This window comes from Pseudopipra pipra, chromosome 1 (assembly GCF_036250125.1).
Source record: "Pseudopipra pipra isolate bDixPip1 chromosome 1, bDixPip1.hap1, whole genome shotgun sequence".
NCBI lineage: Eukaryota > Metazoa > Chordata > Aves > Passeriformes > Pipridae > Pseudopipra > Pseudopipra pipra.
Genome location: NC_087549.1, coordinates 14,263,812 through 14,284,145, shown reverse-complemented (window position 1 = coordinate 14,284,145; position 20,334 = coordinate 14,263,812). Strand labels below are relative to the sequence as shown.

The following is a 20,334-nucleotide window of genomic DNA, read 5'->3' as shown; positions in this document are numbered from 1 at the left end:
GAGGAATATGAGGGAAAATATTTTACAAACTCAAAATTCTCATTTGTAGTGCAACTTTGAGAGAGTGTTGTATCTTCTTTTTTTTTTAGTCATTACCTCAGCAGTTGCTGTTAACATTATATACTTCTTGTGAAAACTCAGAAATGGCTTCATCTTGTTTTCTGGGATGAAGAATAGCTGTTCCTTACTTTGCTTCATCACCACCAGCAAGACAATAGTTAACTACAGTAAGGAAAAGGGGAGGAGCTCAAGCTGCACAGAGCAGCCTCTGCAGCAAGAGCACCCATACAGCCTTAATGCGCAATAGAAATGCAGGTGATGTGCAAATCCAGCTTCCCAGAACTAGCAGGACCTGGAGCAGGCAGCTCATAAAACCCGCACACAGCCCTAGAAGCCATGCAGGGAAATGAAGTGTGGAATAAACTATATCATGCAGCGACAAGAATGTCACCTCATGCTGCTCAAAATCTTGAGCAAAATCTGTTTCTCTCCAATAACATTGTGGATACGATTAGCTAACAGCTTTAGAAAGGGAAAGCAGAGACTTGTTTCTTTTCTCTCTGCTAATCATTTAAAACAGAAAATAAAATAAGGCATTGAACAGTGCCAACTCTCTTATCTACCCCCATTCAAGTGACAGCACAATGAGCTTCAGTGAGGTTGTTCAAAAAAGCCCCAAGAGTGCATTTAAAGTTGAACTGATGATGTGCTAAGTATTTGGGGCAGATCTTCAGTTCATGTAAGAAAGCAAGGTCTCAGGGACTTCACAGACCTGGCTTTGCTGTATTCCAGCTAAGAATCAGTTTTTATTCCCAGAGTAGGAGGCTAGCAAGCAAAACTGACTCAGCATGGGATTTCTTCACGTGACACATACAACTCGGAGATCTCCAATTGTTCTTCCTTTACTTACCACTTTTCTATACAGCAGAGATTAAGCAGGCACAAGTTGCCAAGAATCTCACTGATCTGATTTGTTTTGGATTTGATCTCCACTGGTGACACAGGCTACGAAGGGGTGCAAAGCGACAGCAGTGGTTTGGTTGAGGTCAATATTGCACTTCTGAGGTGACTTATCCCAATTTCCCCCTTACCTCACTTTGGTTCACATCACATGGCAGTGATGGAGCACATACACTGGATCCTTTTAAGATGAAATAAAGCTAAAAGGGGCAGATGTGGACCTGACACACTCCACCCCCGCATTTAACCCATCCCTCCAAGATATGTATAGCACACAAGTCAGGTCTCAGACTACAGCTCTACACCAGCCAGTGCATGCTAATTACTAATGGAGACAACAGCCTTCTGGTGGCTCCAGCAGATGTAGCTATGTGCATTTAATCAAATTAATTCCACCCCAAGCTGTTCTGTATAAATAACATGGCAACAAGAATTCAAGTGTTGAAGGAGTGGGAGCACTGATCTCGGATCATTTTCAGGGTAAAATTTTTTGTTCATCTTTTGGCAGGGAGAAGCCCATAGCCAGTATCAAACAACAGTGACTGTTGAGATGCTCTGTTTTGAAGGAATCTGTAGTGACTCTGTAAATCAGGAGCAGAGCAGATTCACCCACATCTTTCAGCCTCTTCCCAAGATACATCAGTCATCTATGACTGGCACATCAGATGGGTCAACATAATGACCTCTCCATGCTCTGGCAGTCTGAACCCCAGAAGGGATGAGGGCAGCCTGAACATCTCAGACAGGAACAAACCAGTGACTAATCTCTCAAATGTACAGGCCATGATCCTGAGCCCACTAGCATTATCAGGAACTTTCCCAGTGTGGGATTCATCCCACCAGATGTTGGCATCTGTGCTGCAGGACCTGCAATCAGTGTGCCTGTACCATCAGCAGGCAGAAAACCAGCACGTGAGGCACAACTTATGCTAAAGCCCATGTCTGAAAAAGGTGAGGAGGATAATCCCTAGCAGTGCTTTGTTCTGTTTATTGACTAGGCAGGGTGACAGTGAGGTCCAGCTCTGACAGAGAGGAGTACTTTGTATTTATCTAGAGTTGGGTGGGCTGAATGTGAACCCCTGTGGCTGTGACAGGCTTCTAATAACCTCCTAACAATAAATATGGGTCATTAAATTAATACACATATTCTCAGCCTGCAAGGATCAGCCCTCAAAGGGTGGTGATCCCTTTTGCACATACACATTACGGTGACTCCTAAAAGTCACCATTACCTACCAATGGCTGTGTCACAATGCAGGGAGACTGTCCTGCTTTACACAAGTGACACAGACTGAAAGTTCTGCTGCTCTCAGGTAAGACAGTAAACACCTGTCAGTGTTGCTGGACTAGAGACTGCTGTGTATAAATGCTATACCACGTATATTGTTGACGGAACAAAGACACAGGATATACGTAGAGTCATTGCTCAGTTCAGGCCAAGGAGAAAGAAGATAAAGAACCTTTCCTTTAACTATCCTGAACTTGAGACACATGGCAATCATGCTCCCAAATTTGCATTCTCACGAGCACAAGCAAGATTTGTTATTCTACCCTAAAAATGAGAACACACTGCAACAGAAATGTACGTCCTTTATTAACAACTTTTCAAAATAAATCTGAAGAAAAAAAGTCTTTGGTGACACTATCTATAAAAACAACCTATCTTAGATGGTAAACCTATGATGTTATACAGGTTAATGAAGTAAACCAAATTATATGGCTTTTTAATTTCTCATTCTCTCTTTTTCTCTCACTCACACATTTGCTTTAGGTTTAATTGCACCATGTTGTCAATAGTCAAACAAAGAGGGAGAAACACTTTAAAAAAGATGTGGCAGCACTATGAAAACATTGGTAATGCATTAGAAAATTTTTCTCAAAAATGTACATTTTATACAAAATAAGATTGTATTTTTGTTTGCTTTTTTGCTTTACATTTGCCATCCTAAGAATTCCCATTTCAGGTTTCCATTCTCATAATCCAAACACTATACATATTTTCTCTCAAAATAAATATACAGAATTATGTACAAGGTCGCAAGGCCCATTGGATCATTGCTAATCCACTGTGAAATAGTCACTAAAAACATCATGAAAGAGTGGGAGGGAGCATCTCAAAGCATCTGATGAGTCCCATAACCCCCCCGTCCCTAATTTAACCCCTGCCTAATTTAACTCCCCCTAATTTAACTCCAACCTAAAAAATGTGTGTGAAGACGGTTAAAATAGTGGTATAAAGGCCAGCTCGACTTAGTTTTAAACAAGGGTGAGACGTACAAAATTTTGGAAGATGCAGTTTTACTTCCAGCAGACACCAGCTAAGACCCTGCACAGGGCAGGTCCCTTCTTGGAAGACCACAGGTCCATCCCGTGAAGTCCTGCTAACGCCCAGGGAAATGGCTCTGTCAGGCTGATGCCCCTGAAGGCCACATTTCCAGGACAGACATCAGAGCTGCCTGGAAAAAAAAAAAAAAAAGGAGCAGACCACCAATCCATCCTTTGCTGTAAGAGGATGTTTAACTGGAGGAATTAACAAATCGTTGTCAATTGATATAGACGTTATGACAAACACTGAGTAGTCTTTTAGTAAGGGGGGAGTCTGAAAGAGGAGGACACAGCATTTTACATTGGGCATGTAAAGATTTTTAAAAAAACTACATCTAGCTGTTTCTTTCATCGCTTCAGTGTCAAATGATGACTTCCATTCTCCAAATAACATCTTTTGGTAAATGAGCTATTTTAAAAGGCGCCCACCGGTGAGAGATTAATTTCTTTGTCAAAATTGGCTCTAAAAGAGAAACTGCAATCTGAAATTGATCAAATCCATTGTTTTCCAATGGAAAAGATCAAAGCTCTTGATAGCCATGCATTAGCACACCAGTGTGTTCACTATGAAATTATTACAAAGCTTAAACATTCACATCTAGAAAAAGGTATGGTAATAATTAGGGGTTCTCACAAAATAGAAAGAGGGCAAGTAAAATCTTGTGCAGGTCCAAGGGACTGCAAGGAGTGCCAGGCACTTTCTATCTTGGAAGTTTGCCCCTATTTTTGTGGCATTTTTCACATGAAACCTTCCTCCTGCAGTAGATCTTATTCAAATTATAACTGGGAAGGGTTTCTTTCTCTCTCTTTTTTTCCCCTTTAATAAATTCGATTAAAAATTAATCAGTTCTCCCAAATTCTAATCTCTACTTTTATTCTTTTTTAATGGCATGGATCTATTCACATTCATCCACCCATCTCACCCCTGATTAAATTAAGGTCAGCAACCTTTACAAAAGGCCACATGCGTAACACTCAGTCAAGTCATCAGGCATTCAAGTACCTGTAAAGTAAAGGCTAACATAGCCTGCTGTTAATGAAAAATAATAACAGAAAAAACCTACAAAAGGAGCAACAAGGAGTGAACCTTGTTTCAGCACCATCTGAATTGGGAAGGGAGAAAAAAAAGAATAAAGAACCATTAACTTGCACCTGGGACATGACAAAAGGGTGATTTCATTCACTAAGGAAACAACACAACTCTGCCCGACACAGCTACACGCGGGAGGCTCTGCCTGCTGTCCTAGGAGTGCTGGCCAAGAACAGACACATCGAGTGTAATAGAACAAGTCTCTAAGCTGGGTCTGCTTCCCCTGGGTCCCTGGGCAGTGGACACGGAGACCAGCGGCTATTCTCGAGACTGGCCCTGAGGCACATTCTTTCCAGGCAAGACGACTATGCCCGGGTAACATACTGCAAAGAGAAACGCTCCTACCTATCCACATCCCTTCTGGAGCTAAGCCTTCCATTGTTACTTGTTTAATTAGCAATCTGTAAACAGAAGGGGCCTCGAATCACACTCAGAGTGAGCTTTAGCACAGCCTCTTTCAGCCACCCCAAAAAGTGACGATAACAGAATGTGAAACAGCTTAAAAGCTTGGCCTGACTCAGTGCACTCCGAAAATGGTTAGTTACTCCCTTTCTAACTAAAACCTCAAACCACGTGCCCCCAAATGGCATTAACTAAAACCCAAGCAGAATTGTAATTCTTGGTTTTGTAAGGTCCCCTCTTTTCCCTTTCCCTCTCCCTGGCCCCTCTTGCTGGCTATAGACCAGTGACTGCTTCCCAGAGCTGCAGATGCTCTTGTGGACATGGCTGCATGCCCACCTGCACACGGGACATGAACCCCGCCGACCTCATCCAGTGTTTGGCACATTCTCCAAAAGACGAATCTAAGAAGGTCTATTCCAGTCATCGAAAGAGCTAACTGACCTCCAAGAGGAAAAGCACCATGGGAGCCACTGAGCCATTCACTCTGGAAAATCAAACCACTGGATTTCACCTTCCCCCGCAGATCGGCAAACACAGACCTGAGAGCACCAGGAAGTGAGGTTCAGGTTCTTATGACATGAGGGCAGCTGAATTAGCAGCTCACTCTACACAGACTGGAGTATATCCTGCTCCCTTTCCCTCCCTGGCCCTGCCCACCTACTGCTGCCTCTTTATACTTCTCTCCACATACTGATTTAACTCTCTAAAATGGCATTAGAAAAATCCAATAAATCACTGGACAGTTTTCCATGAGTGTAGAGAGTTAAATGGGCTCACAGAAACATCTGGTGAAGGTGGCAGAAGGTATCAGGTGAGACTTCACGGCCAGGGACCGGGAGAGCAACAGAAGTGATGGGAAAAGTGGCACCTCTTCCTTTCAGCAGCATAAGTCACTAGCCGCAGTCTCACACATGTTTTGGCAGATTCCTTTAAAGATTTGGTTCAGATTTACAAGGGCATGTAGTGATAGGACAAGGGGTAATGGTTTTAAACTGAAAGAGGGCAGGTTTAGATCAGATATTAGGAAGAAATTATTTACTGTGAGGGTGGTGAGGCACTGGAACAGGTTGCCCAGAGCAGCTGTAGATACCCCATCCCTGGAGGTGTTCAAGGTCAGGTTGGATGGGGCTCTGAGCAACCTGGTCTAGTGCAAGATGTCCCTGCTCATGGCAGGGGGGTTGGAACTAGATGATCTTTAAGATCTCTTCCAACCCAAACCATTCAATGATTCTAACACAAAATGTCAGGAAGCTGATGTTCCTGCCCTAACTCACTGTGCTCTGTTTAAATATTGCAATACATATGCAAAGCAAAGCACTCTCTGCAAGTCTTTACATGTCAAGTTGCATACAAACATTTAGCAATGTGCACTTTGCACTTTTAAAGCAACTTTCCATTTAGGGATTCTGATCTTAACAGCAACAGAAAGCATTTAAGCTTCACAGCATTCTCTCTACAACCAGCAGCTATTACTTTTACAAAGGTGGAAACTGAGGCATGCCCTGGTTATGGGAGATGCTTAAAGCTGCATATTAAATTGGTGCCTGAGCCTGAATGAAATTGGTGAAAATTCGGGTCCAACTACTCTTCATCCCTGCTACCAGATTGCCTGTTTACAAAGGAATGAGGTATAGAAAGGCTTGCTGGTCTTCTGAGCATCGGCACTAAAACCTCTTGCTGTGACTTTAACAGAGTTCTTGGGGGTAGTAATAGTTACAGAGCACCCCAAATGCACCCCATCAAAATGTTAAGTTCAAAACATTTTTAAAGTGCTTATTTTCTAATCAAATTGGAATGGCATCTTCCTGACCCAAATGACTGCTTCTGTTTTCATACTTCAATGTAAAGAAACAAATAAATAAGCAAAGAACTACAGAGAAATAAACAATTGGAATATTTCAATTTAAAAATACTTATATTTGAAATGCTAAAACCATTTTGGAGTGGGAGCAGCACTGGTATTTCAGGGACAGGTTTTTTGTGTGAGTTACCTTGCCCCAAGTATACCTGGGAGTACCCACTGCTGCCAGTAACCAGTGTCTGACCATACGCTTTACTTCAGGTGTCAGACCTACCAGAGGGAATTTCTCCACATATTTGCACTTCCAAAAAAAAAAAAAAAAGAAAACAAAAAAAGAGAAGGAGAAGCCCATGCTTTGACTTCAAATAAACCAGTTTGTTACAGGCCAAATTCCTGCACTGCAAGCACTAACATGCCTTCTTGTTTTCTGTCAAAACCCCTTTTGCCCTCAGAAAAAAGCTACTTCTAGAAGCTTAGCTGCCACGGCCAAGTGGCACCACTGCCCCCAGCAGCAGGGACTTGCACAAGCTCTGGGTGTCCCACATGACCATGACAACAGCCAGCTGTGCTGACTGCCCCTGGGGTGCTCAGCCACCCACGGACAAGGACACTCCGGATCCACCTCTCCGACCACAATACACACACCCAGCACTACAGCCCTGCTGTGCACACGTGTCCCTTTGTTCCATGCAACTGATTTGCTCCTCCATAATAACACTCCTCTCTCCCTTCAATGCAAGGCTGATGGCCTTTAAAAATGAGGTCCTCAACCAGAAGGATCTACCCTCTTGTCTGGTTCCTTGGGGGTTCTCCAGTTTTCCATGTGTCCAAAGGAGTTTAGCTGCAGTGGCTGCTACTGGCTTGGGGAAAACAGGCAAAAAACTAAAAAGTCAGCAGTAAATGAGAAATGTTAATACTTCGGTTATGTCCTGCTTGTGCTCAGTTTGTTTCTGAACCTGATGCATTTTGTCTCCGTGAGATTCCAGCGTTTAACTGTGCAGGGGAAAAGGAATGAAAATTGCATTGACAATCAAATGCACGAAAGAAAGAAATGGCAGCTCTGAAATATTCACAACCAACACAATTTTGATTAAAGAAAGAACTCTGTTTTTAATAGGGTTTTTTTTTGATCATTAAAAAAGTTTAAACCTGCATAGCAATCATTTCAAAAATAATTATTTAATGTTCCATAATGAAACTGTACACGACCTAGTCTCAGCGACAGCAGCCTGCCGGGCGGTTCGGCGCAGTCCGGAGCAGCGCGCCCCGGAGCCAGGACGCCGCGTGCGGGGTCGGGCGCTTGCTGTCGGTGGCACAGTCTGGCAGGGGGCGGCTCGGCCCCCTCAGCAGCGCTCCTCAGAGTCGTTCAATGTCTCGGTACTTCTTCCTCAGGATGGAGACCTGGTCTTTAAAGAGGACAGGGTCGAGCCTCATCTGCGAGTGGATCAGCGGCATATAGCCAAACCAGCTGGCGAAAGTGTTCATGCAGCTCTGCCGCTGGGCGAAGTGGTCGGGGTCGGCCCAGCGCGAGGCCCGGGATGCCTGTGTGGAGAGGAGAGCAGAGATCAGACACTGGCCATGATACAACAGGATGGCGAGAAGGGCAAGTGCCGTGGGAAGGCTGACACCGTGGTGCCAGGCTGCACTGGGGCTCAGGAGCATGTGGCTCAGCGGCGGCTAAAATCTGCTCAGGGGGTTCAAGCAGGGGGAAGGACACCCTGCCCACTGCAGAGCCAGCAGTGGTGAGCCAGACACCCCCAACTTTCCAAAACGAGCAGAGGGCAGTGCAGCGTGATGACCAGAGTTCAAGCACAAGCCAGCCTGATGTGGAGCATGACATCCATGAGCAGCCCTTCCATAGTTCATCACACTCTATTTCACCTTATCTCTAACTCTTCTTTCTTTCAAACCCTCCAGTTATTTCAGAGATAGAACAAGTACTTAAAAACCACTAAGAAAGACAAGAAGGCCACTGTTTTTCAGCAGAGGTGCACACCCAAGCCCAGCCCAACAGCTGCCCATGGTCTTCAGCCATAGGAAGAAAACAATTGTTACAGTTTCTCAGGGTCAAAACTGCACGTTTGCAGTCTAGATCTGCAGAAATTTATACAAAAGTAATTCCAACCAGCTTTTAACTGAGCTCAGCAGAAGCTGGCATTACTCATGTGTGTACAGATCCTGCAGAGAAAAGCAGGATGCTTCCAGGAATCCCACTGGCCAAGGCCAGTGCATCAGACAATACTGTCTCACAGACAAAGAAAATTAACTGATGTTCCACACTACATCAAGCTAAACTCTGACCCAAGGAAAAGACCCAAGGTCTTTGACTGCAATACATGCAAAATATTGTGGCCCGATTTTCCAAAGTTCAGGGCAGCTATAATCCTTGTGGAAATCCATTGAAACTCAGCAGCTCTAGAAAAAAAATGTCCTGACAGCTTTAAAGATGTTGTTATTCTTTATCTGTACCTAAAGAGCATTTATAAACATAATAAAACTATTATTTAAGATAAAGTATGAATGCTGAGAGCCTAAGAATTTTTTTTGTGCCACTTCCCATGCATCTCTCTATAGCACTTATGGTTCCACTATAGTTTAAAAACAAATTCATAAAGTCAAAGGATGTAAATTAAAACATGAAGAAACAGATAAAGTCAAGGACTTGCCAAATAACTGTGGTATCAAACTTGATCTTTGTCCAAGGCCTGTCCAGTTTAGCTCAAGTGGTAGGTTATAATGTGCATTGATTACAGCCTCCTGATTATACCAAGCCACTAAAGAGCAAGTAAAAGCTTGTTGCTGGAGGATTATAGCAGACATTTTGGCCATTAACAGTGAATTTCCATACGACTATTAATCTCTGTCACAACACTGAGGTTATGTTAATTTTTTATTTGTCTTTCAAGGAATTATGAACATGGTCCATTACATTTCCCAAAGCTGCAGGAACAACTTGTCTTTAGGAGAGAGTTATAGTTCATGGCTGACTCGAGTCACCCACGCTGTAGGATGAAAAATGAATGTTCAGGCTCTGCCAAACAGCCAAAGCACAGCCCTGTGGAGAGGTGAAACTGAAATTGGAAGCAATAGGTACTTTCTGGATGGCACCTTCTTGTTTGCAGAAGGTCTCCTGGGCACCCAGATGAGTCAGAATTGCTAAATGCTACCTATACCTCAGGTGAAAGCGCAGTGACATACAGATAAGGGAGTTTACAAACTGTCATGGTCACTCCCCAGTCAAAGATCCGAGTAACGCTAATAGGAGGAAATGTGAGGGGAAAATAGAGGGCCCTTTATTTCTCCTGCCCCCTAGTAATCATGGCACTGTTTGCAATGAGAGTCACAGACACCGTGGCACCACAGATGGGAGGCTGTTCAGGACTCGCAGGTTTTGCAGGACTTCCTATTCCTCCCATTGCTCTCACACAGGGTAGGAAGACAAGTGCCCCCAGGTTACCATGTATCCCTGTTACTAGAGGTATTTCCATTTCTGTAAAGAGAGAGGGTTTATCCAGTAAATGGAAGAGGATCTAAAGCAAGCATTTCATAACTGCTAGTGAGTGATGGCATGGCTGTGGGACAAAATGTTCCTTGTCGGAAAACACCGCTTACATATCACAAATTACCTCTGTTGTGACAGTCCAATGTCAGTGCTTGAATCATATTATATAATTTAAAATAGCACAGGGACAGCCTGGTACATTATATTAATTAATAATAATAAAAAATAGAAAACCTTTCTAGAATTTACTTCTGCTTCTAGCATTCCATGGCTAGGTCTTAGGTCTAGAAAATTTAATTAGAAAACTAGAGTTTAACTGAAATTCAGTCACCACAATCATCAGGAGTTTGGAATCAAGTGTATAACACTGTGTGAGAAAACTACGAAGAGAAGCAGCATCCACAGTAGATGTTTGCCATCTTTACCTTTTCTCTCATTATAATAAGCATATCCACACCCTATTTACAGTTCTGCTAAAATAAAAACTGCAAAAAAATTTAACAGAATTGTATCACTTTGTAAGCCTAACTTAGAAGCAAACCCGTTATATTATCAGTTCATCCCAATTGCTAAAATATGCTGTGAATACATACCTGTCCCATCATGGTTTCCTTATATTGTTTTTTCTGTGTTACTTTGATTGGAGGCAATTTTGTCACAGCTGACACCAAAAAATTCATTAGAATGTCCTCACAATTGGCCAGTTGGTCCACCATATTCTTTAGGCTGGCAGGCAGGTAATGAGTGTACAGGTAGTGATAATATCTGGAAACCAACAGCAGAGTTATTAATACAAGTCACTGGGCTTTCAGGTACCACAAGCTCCAGGAAATTTCTATCTCAGTTCAGACACAAGTTTTTCCAGCCAACTCCCAATACACCACATTCTTTTTTAGTCTCATCCTCCAACAAGAAGGGAAAACAAATCAGTTTCTCATCAAGTCAGTGTTCATGGAGAAACAGAACATACACCTTTTTGGTAACTGGGTTGAAAGAAACAGTGCAGACCTAAGCATCAAGATAAAGGACAAGCAGGAAAGAGAGCCCCATATTGCTATAACGTGACAGACAACACTGATGAATTCCTCCCCCACCTTTTCTTTCCAAACTGTTCAGTTGGAAAGAACTCTAGTAAAAGTGGCCTACTGCTGTTCTTACTGTTGAAATTATTCTCCTTTGGGCCTACACTATCCCTTATGGCCTGTCTTCTCCTTTGTGGGGATGTAGATTAGATACTCCAAAATTTTCCGACTTTTTCCTAATATCTAGAGAGGACTTTGGTCTGATGAAGTCCTAACGACAGGGGGTTTCTCCAGCATGCTGCAATATGCTGAACTGTGATGTGTCCACTGTACTTCATTTCTAGAGTAGCCAGAAGACTTTGCAGTCTGCAGCTGTCAGCCAACACATACCCAGAGCTGGTCTGGAAGTAACCTCCTTTCTGCTATGCTACAGGCCATTCAGCCAAGCATCTTAATGAATTTGGGAACTCTTTGAAGTGTGTAATTCCTGATGTTAAAAAGAGCGGTCCGACTGCCTCAAAACACAAGTGACTTCAAAGAGACCCAACAAGCGCAATAATGATTACCAGATCCCCAGAGCTAAACCAAGAACTTAAATTATTACCCCATAAAAAGTAGACTTATTATCTTTCCATTTTTGACCCTCCCCGGAAGAATGTTCTTCACACCCCACCACCCCACCCCCCTCTTTACTATTTTTTGTTTCATTCAGAAGGAGGACAGCAGATGCTCCAGGTTCTTACTTGTGGTAAATAGCAGCTCCTGTCAATACCATGGAATAGTCATTAGTCCATTTGGAGGTATACCCCCACCTCTCCTTAGTGTTGTCCCAGAAGTGACTGCGCGCAGGGTACCCTACAATCCTCTCTGGAAAGCTCTGCCAAACTGTAAAGGCAAAATCCACCTGTGGACAAAGGCACAGGCCAAATGAATACCAAAACTGTTTCCACAAATGTCAACAAAACAAAATATTACCTTGCCACTAATTCGCAATTCAGAATCTTGGAACTGTTGCAAAACATTAATTCTATATATTCATCAGTAAATTAAACTGACTGCTTGACATTTTGCCCTATAATTATGCACATTTTAATGGTTCCTGTTAAAGGGAGTCTAGAGCATCACAGCATTACATTAACATTTTCAAACTTGCCCTTTACATATCAAACCTTTTCAAGTTACAAAAAGAATGGGTGTAGGTGCATGTATTTATACTTCGATGCAATACCAAGAGGTAGCAGCCATGTGGGAAACTGAAACTTTTGCACATCTTTGTGCATCTCACCTACATTTCAGCACTGTTAACATGAAGCTTGGGAAATCAGGAGTCAAATACTTTAAATTGTAAAGGTGGCTTAGTGAGATTAAAACAGGTAGTCAGTGTGGAGTCCATTTATATCTTTCATCTGCTTTGAGCGTTCTGAAGACCACGCTGGTCACACTTTTAGGAGTGTCTACATGACCGAAAAGGTTCAACATAATTGCTTAATAAAGAGAAAGATAAGATTCCCATTTAGTTAAATGGCATCAGGAGCCTAAACTTTAAGGAAAATGCTTGATACTGTATGAGCCACAAGAGGATGTCAAATGCTGCCAATGGTGGTTTTCTATTACATTGTCTTGCCGTAACAATTTTAATAACTCGAATCTCTGAGAACTGAGAAGTGACAGGACACTGCTACTCCAACATCCCACCAAACAAACCCTGGTGATACTAGGAAAGGGATGACTGGGATAGTTTGCAAAAACCTTGTCAGCATTATATTTGAAAAGAATTTGGTAACTACAACGAAAAGCTGGTTGGCAGTCCCTCCACTTCAGCTTAGATTTGGAGCTCAAGCTAGAACAAAATTATTTTAAAATGAGTTAAAGATGATTCTAATTGTCCTAGACAAACCCAAGAAAATGAGAGCTTTGCTTCTGCGCTGCACATTGGGCTGCTCCAGTACTAGAGGGACCTAAAACCTTGCTCAAAAATGTTTGAAAAGTCTTCCAGGAGAGCAGCCAAAGTCAAGGGTGTAGAGGTTAGATAAAAAATAGCTTCTCTGAGAACAGTCCCATTTCGTGTTGATTACTGTCAGATTTCTCACATTTACAAGTGTTTTTATGAAACAGAAGAGTCACACATGGACTGGAACACAAAGTTAGGGACTGGATATTTTCTTTAAAGTTGTTTCAAGGAATCTGAGGCCAACTAGAAAGACAATGTGCACAAACCACTTACCGTTGTGATAGTTCTGATCAATACCACATGAAAGAACTAGAGAGTTTTTTCCCCTATAAAGGCCTTTCCCATAAAACGTGACATCTGTTTTCTTTAGAGAAGTCTGAGAATCTCAAACTAAATAAATAATAAAGCTTCTGCACTCAGTGCCCTCTCTTGTGCTTTCAACTATCTGTCCTTGTACCAGGGAGACACACTAAAGCAACCACCCTAAGAGTAAACTGCCTTTATTAAAAAAATCCCTCAGTTCTCATCCTATATAATTTCCAGTGGCATTGCCACTCTCAGCTGATCAGCAGGAAAATCCAGCCAAGCTGCCAGTCTCTTAAACCTCCGGATCACTGACCCGTGCTGATTTCAGATTATGACTCACGCACACATCCCTCTGCGCATGTGGAACAGCTCCCGTCACAGAGCAATTACGTGCTGTTCCATTGTGGATGGAAAACCTTTATTACCCCAGGGCTGGACAGTCCAGAGGATGTGCCTGGTGACTGCTACTTTCAATGAGAATGTGACTGTATTTGACCACATTCCTAAATTGCTTTCTCTGGACCTTGAAGCACCATGAGCAGCCACTTTCAAAGGAAATGTCACACCGCATTTGCATAAGCTGTACAGTGGGGGAAGTGAAGCAATGGAGGCCCACCAGCTCTTCATGGAGAGCCACCAAGGAGAGCTGCTGACCCTGGCACCCTGGCAGAGACACGCCAAAGCTGCAAGGTGGGTGCTGGCAAGAGCTGGCCAGCTGGTTCTGTCTGCAGCACAGGGGCCATGAGCTCATAGAGCAAACAGCCACTGCACAAACACACAGGATCAACTGCAAGTTGCTCACAGGAGGGAAGAAGCCACAAAGAAACATGTATGCTGTCTCACACAACAACAAATATTTGCATTTCAGAATGTTTAGGGTAAAACACGGCCAAGAGGAATGAGGAACACTATTTATTTACTTCATATGTGTTCCAGAAGCTTAAATGATTCCAAAGTTTGGATGACGAATAAGTATCAGTTAAAACAAAACAAAGCCCCAAATCCTCATGAAATTCACATGGAATTGCTGTAAATACCCCCTCAGAGCAATGAAGTCCCTGAGAGGTCTTACCATGGTCCCCAAGGCAGCTGACACCCTTCATCCTGAGCAACAACCTGCTCAGGAACTCCAGTCCTAGGATAAATGCCTTTTACTGGGCTGTGCAGGGCTTTGCACACAAGTGCTTTGGCAGCAGCCATATTCTTTCTTATCTAGCAGAAATTATCAAGGTGTAACCTTGGTACGAAATAGGTTCAATGTCAACTATTTCTTCCACTTGTGAAGCAAAAGAGGGCTACTGTGGCTCTTTCTGGAGCAGTCTAACCACAGCACAACATCCGCACAGAGAAGAAGAGCAGTTGCAATTTCATCAATTTAGAACAAATTCAGTAATATCACAGGGTATATAGCAGTGACTGAAGATTAATGTTACACATTTCTTCACTGATATATAAGTAGTGGTAGCATCTCCACCACTGACAAAAATGTATTTTTATAAAGGTGAAGTGAGGAGAGGGGAATGGCCATGAACATGGGGGAAAAAAGGGAAAACAAAAGAAAGTCGAGTTTTTCAAGCTATTCCCTGGCCATCATTAATAATGTATTTCCCAAATATTGCACTCTATATAAACTGTCATCAGTTTCCCTTGTGGTTCTCAGGAAGAGGTTCGAGAAATCAATACTCATCCCAGTTGTAAAAATTGGTTTTCTACAGTATTTTTCTTTTCTTAGTGCTATCTTGCTCTTGGCACAAACACTCAAGGACCTAAACTAGCAAAGATCTCCAATTTTATGGGCCGACACAATAGTGAAAGAACATTCCTCAGTGAAATCCTGCATTAGGGTGGCACTGCTGTCTTTTAGAGCGATAGCAGTCCCCTGCTGCTGACAACCCTTCCTTCTCCACCTACACCCTACTGATAATGTAGGGAGGGGGGGAAGCTACCCCAATCAGAAAAGTGAGAACAGAATATTAAAGCTGACTGCTCTTGGCTGCCTACACCCGCCTGCAGCTATGTTACTAAAATAATAAAGAACGGAAGAACCATATGCTAATGATGAGCCAATTAACCAGGGCGAAAAGCTCCTCTGATGGCAGGCAGTGGCAGCATTGCTGAAACAAGTGCAACACGTTAAATTTGAGGAGTGTGGCAGGAAATCTTATAACATTTACTCAGTGGCAAAGCCCAGAGAAGAGCATATCTGCTGTGCTCAGGCTGAGCCCAGGAGCCAAGCAGTCTCCCAGCATGACAGAGACCCCTTACCTCAGTGGTTGAAAGCACGGTGTCCTCATCCAGGCTTAGCACTGCATCTGTCACTATGTTGTCGTAGGGCAGGAAGCGACTGCTCATAACCTGTGGGTATCCAAGGCAGGAAGGGGAGAAAATAAAAATCACTACTCAGTTCCAAGGTAAATACTCCATTTTATTCCTCACTCTTATTTCCTTTTGTCTGAAGTACATGGCATATTTCTGTCTGATGGAAAGGACTCTTCAGCTCAAGAGTGAGTGTCATTTTTTCACCCCAGCAGTCAGCCTACACCTTCTGTCTGAGGAGTAATTTCCGAAAAGACCTCCCTCTTTGGAGCAGGGTGCTTTCCTTTTGTGAGAAACTGCAATGGTCCATACTGAGAATTAGATGTACCTACAGCTTCTTTGGAGAGGACATTTTCCCTGGTAGCTAAGACTGTCCCTCACTGAGAAAGACTTTGCAGCATTCATAAGGCTACGCAGCTGGGAAACCAAGCAGCCCAGACTGTGTGTGAAGGATGTTACAGTACCAGGATGGTGCAACACTCCCTGTCAAAAAAGGAGAACATGCTATAGAACACATGTATCGAGTTTTATTTGCATCAAGAATTATATAGGTGCTGTAGCTTTTTAAAAAGTCACATTCTAAGTGATCCTCCAGTACCTGAAGGGAGCCCACAAGAAAGATGGAGTGACAGGACAAGGAGGAGTGACAGGACAAGGAGGAATGGCTTCAAACAGACAGAGAGTAAGTTTAGGTTAGATATTAGGAAAAAATCTTTACTGTGAGGGTAGTGAGGCACTGAAACAGGTTGCCCAGAGAAGCTGTAGATGCCCCATCCCTGGAAGTGTTCATGGCCAGGCTGGATGGAGCTCTGAGCAACCTGGTCTAGTGTGAGAGGTGTCCCTGCTCATGGCAGGCAGGTTGGCACTAGATGATCTTTAAGGTCCGTTCCAACCCAAACCATTCTATACATATAAAACCTATATGCAGTATAAGCTTTGGAAAGATATGGTAGCATGGTCCTCAAAGTAACAGGAAATAGATGGGAAAGCTGGATCAAAAAGATAATAGCAAGAAATTAAAATCTATATGGTTTCTTTAGCAGACTAATTAGCACCTTTGGAAAGCCGATGTAACAAGGACACAACATGATTTTTTTCCCTCATTTGCTAGGAAAAATAGTCTGGCTAGTCACTAGACTTCTTTTCCTACTCATTAAGCCAAAAAACACTACGAAAGTCGAGACCAGTAAGAGGAAACCACTATATGGAAACAGAGACAGGGAGGAGTTTTACACATCTCTCATAATGGACATTGTCAGTTCTGCATCCCCTCCAACATGCTTGGGAGCAAGTCTTCGGAATCTATGCCTTGATTCAGAGAAAGCTCTGTCTCCATAATCAGGATGTTCATAATGTCTATCTGGAGATTATCTCTTCATTGCTACAATGGCCTTGTTCTGGGGAGGCGGTGGCTGGTATGAGATCTGGCTGAGGTTGATGGTTTTGCTTTGCTTACACTAAGGCAAAGCAGAGCAAACAGCCGGCAGGAGACCTGCATTCTCACCTCTGATCTTTTACAGACCATGTAAAATTGTCAAATAGTACAACAGTCGGGACTAGCCATGTATTTGTTTCATAGCTAAAGCTACCTTTTGTAAAATGGGTGTGACAGTATCTCTTGATTTCACGGGGAAGAGTTACGGTTAGGTAAAGGCAGACCTCTGCGATCACCCGCACGGAGTAATGTGCCTGCCAGTATGTTTTAGTTAAGTCTGGAGATGAAAAGCAGTTTCTTTATGAAACCTTTAAATTGCACTGCTCTGGCTCTACAAGCTTTGTCCAAACAAACAGCTTTCCACGCATGAAGCCATTTGGCATAAGTTGGGATATTAGAGGGAAGAGACTGTCCAGTATAAACACACCTTTGTGTACTCAGGAGACTCACTTGGAATCTAAACAGTGCCTGGGGCCAATTTCTACAAACACTGTAGAACTGGTCAGAGATTTTCTCCTCTATCTCACATCTGCAAGTTTTACAAAAAGAAAATTAAAAAAACCCAGAACAATCAAAAGGTTCAGAAATCACCATAGCCTTTCTTGGCCCTGCAGCAACTCTCCTGATACTGTTTACATGGCTAGCTAAGGTGAGAGCCTTTAGCTGCCAACTTTGCAGGGCTCTCTCTCTCCCCTTGTTAAGGTGACAGGGGGAAAAGACCAAAGAGAGAATTATAAATTCAAAATAGGATTGTACAGCCAAAGCAACTTAAAGTTTCCTTTGCCAATGCAGAGCTCAAGAGCCAGCTGACAGCGACTGCAGAGGGGACCAGCCCAAATCTGTTTCAGTCTTGAGGCAAGTCTTGCTTCTCTCATTGTAAAGGAATAATCCACATCAGTGTGGATTTTAAAAACCCATTCTTTTCCCATCTGATGCTGTCTGTTTTGACTTTGTGAAAGTACAAACAAATGTGTGTTGCACAGCAAGAGATGATGTGGTGATTTTGCTCCCACACCTGTCCCATGTCCCTTGTCCCTTCCTTTTTTTATGATGGTAAGACCCCATCACTGGCATCAGTACCCCACAAGACCATAAGAAAAGGCACTTTTCAAAGGCTAGTTCTCATCTTTTCCTCTGCTTTTGAGTTCACAGCTGACTCCCAAGTCTTGCATCTGACTGCTCAGACTCAATGCTGAAGCTGCATCACTACCCTCATGCACTTGCAGAGAGGCAGAAATCTCCACAGATGGGATCAGCACTACCTACTCTCGGGACCACATTTCAAAACTGGGTCCCATCTGTGAATCTCAGATTCAAGGCATTAATTGCCATGCTGATGACTTCTGTGAGCACAGGGCCCATGCATGAAACACAAATCTGTGACCAAGCTGGTACAAAAGGCTAAGGAATAGAAAGGAGCTGTCACATAGTTGGGAACTATGAAGCTTTCACCAAAGCAGCCAGAAAAATAAATTCTTATCTCATCAGAGAATATAGGCAGCATTTTACTGTGCTTCCCTCCACCTACCTTGCTCTCTCCTTCGATAACTATGACAGGCACAGAAGTGGCAGGCCAGCGGTGTTTGGCTGGGAGAGGTTTATCACAATTCCATAAAACAATAATCTGAAAGAGAGTATTGGACCATGATCAGAGACCTTTGTGGCAATGCAGTCCAAACACTAAGGTCCCAGATTTCCAGACAGACATGTTAAATTCAAATCAGGAATTTCAAAATCAAAAACAATGGTACAAATATGTACAAAAGAAACACTTCCTACAGTAATTTCACCCAACCTGATTACTTACAATATACATCCTCTCAGGCAAATATAGACCAGACAGGAACTTGGGAAGTCTTTGTCTCGGCCAGGTCATATGGATGTCACTGATTTATTTTGGCTCTCATTAAAGGCAAAACCACTTGTGACACTCCACTGCAAGAGGGTGCTCCTACTGAACTCCCCAGGGTTTCTTTTAGAGAAGCCAAAATCCTGGCACTGATAAGTCTAAGAGCCACAGCAGGAGGAAGGAAGATCACACAGCAGCTCTTGAGGCACAGACATCATAGAATCATAGAATCATAGAATCGATTGGGTTGGAAAAGACCTCCGAGATCATCGAGTCCAACCCTTGGTCCAAATCCAGTCCATTTATTAGATCATGGCACTCAGTGCCACATCCAATCTGCGTTTAAAAATCTCCAGGGATGGTGAATCCACCACCTCTCTGGGCAGCCCATTCCAATGCCTGATCACTCTCTCTGTAAAGAATTTTCTCCTGATATCCAACTTAAATTTCCCCTGGCGGAGCTTAAGCCCGTGCCCCCTTGTCCTATTGCTGAGTGCCTGAGAGAAGAGACCAACCCCCACCTGGCTAGAACTTCCCTTCAGGTAGTTATAGACGGTGATGAGGTCACCTCTGAGCCTCCTCTTCTCCAGGCTAAACAACCCCAGCTCCCTCAGCCTCTCCCCATAGGACTTATGCTCCAGTCCCTTCACCAGCCTTGTCGCTCTTCTCTGGACCCGCTCCAGCACCTCAATATCCTTCCTGAACTGAGGGGCCCAGAACTGAACACAATACTCAAGGTGTGGCCTCACCAACGCAGAGTACAGGGGAAGGATCACTTCCCTGCTCCTGCTGGCCACGCTATTTTTGATACAGGACAAGATCCCATTGGCCTTCTTGGCCACCTGGGCACACTGTTGGCTCATGTTGAGCTTCCTGTCAATTAGTACCCCCAGGTCCCTTTCTGCCTGGCTGCTCTTCAGCCACTCTTTGCCCAGCCTGTAGCACTGCATGGGGTTGTTGTGGCCAAAGTGCAGGACCCGGCACTTGGCTTTATTGAACTTCATCCCATTGGAATCAGCCCATCTCTCAAGTCTATCCAGATCCCTCTGCAGAGCCCTCCTGCCTTCCAGCAGGTCGACACTCCCTCCCAATTTAGTGTCATCAGCAAATTTGCTGATGATACACTCAATCCCCTCATCTAAATCATCAATAAAGATGTTAAACAGGACTGGGCCCAACACTGATCCCTGGGGAACACCACTGGTGACCGGCCGCCAGCTGGATGCAGCTCCATTCACCAGCACTCTCTGGGCCCGACCCTCCAGCCAGTTCCTAATCCAGGAGAGGGTATACTTGTCCAAGCCATGGGCTACCAGCTTTTCCAGGAGTATATTATGGGAGACAGTGTCAAAGGCCTTGCTGAAGTCTAGATAGA

At 43.5% G+C, this 20,334-nt stretch overlaps 1 protein-coding gene across 1 annotated transcript in view; it reads right to left on the bottom strand.

Annotated features, from left to right (window-relative positions):
- Positions 1-2,530: 2,530 nt before the first annotated feature.
- The window catches only part of EXT1 (exostosin glycosyltransferase 1), a 182,875-nt gene continuing 165,071 nt past the window's right edge, over positions 2,531-20,334 (bottom strand). Inside the window, exons 7-11 of the mRNA XM_064646259.1 lie at positions 18,639-18,734; positions 15,625-15,714; positions 11,846-12,006; positions 10,674-10,845; positions 2,531-8,120 (exon numbers count right to left, since the gene is read on the bottom strand). Coding sequence (XP_064502329.1) covers positions 7,935-8,120; positions 10,674-10,845; positions 11,846-12,006; positions 15,625-15,714; positions 18,639-18,734 — 705 coding nt within the window. The 3' untranslated portion in view covers positions 2,531-7,934. The remainder of the gene's footprint in view (positions 8,121-10,673; positions 10,846-11,845; positions 12,007-15,624; positions 15,715-18,638; positions 18,735-20,334) is intronic.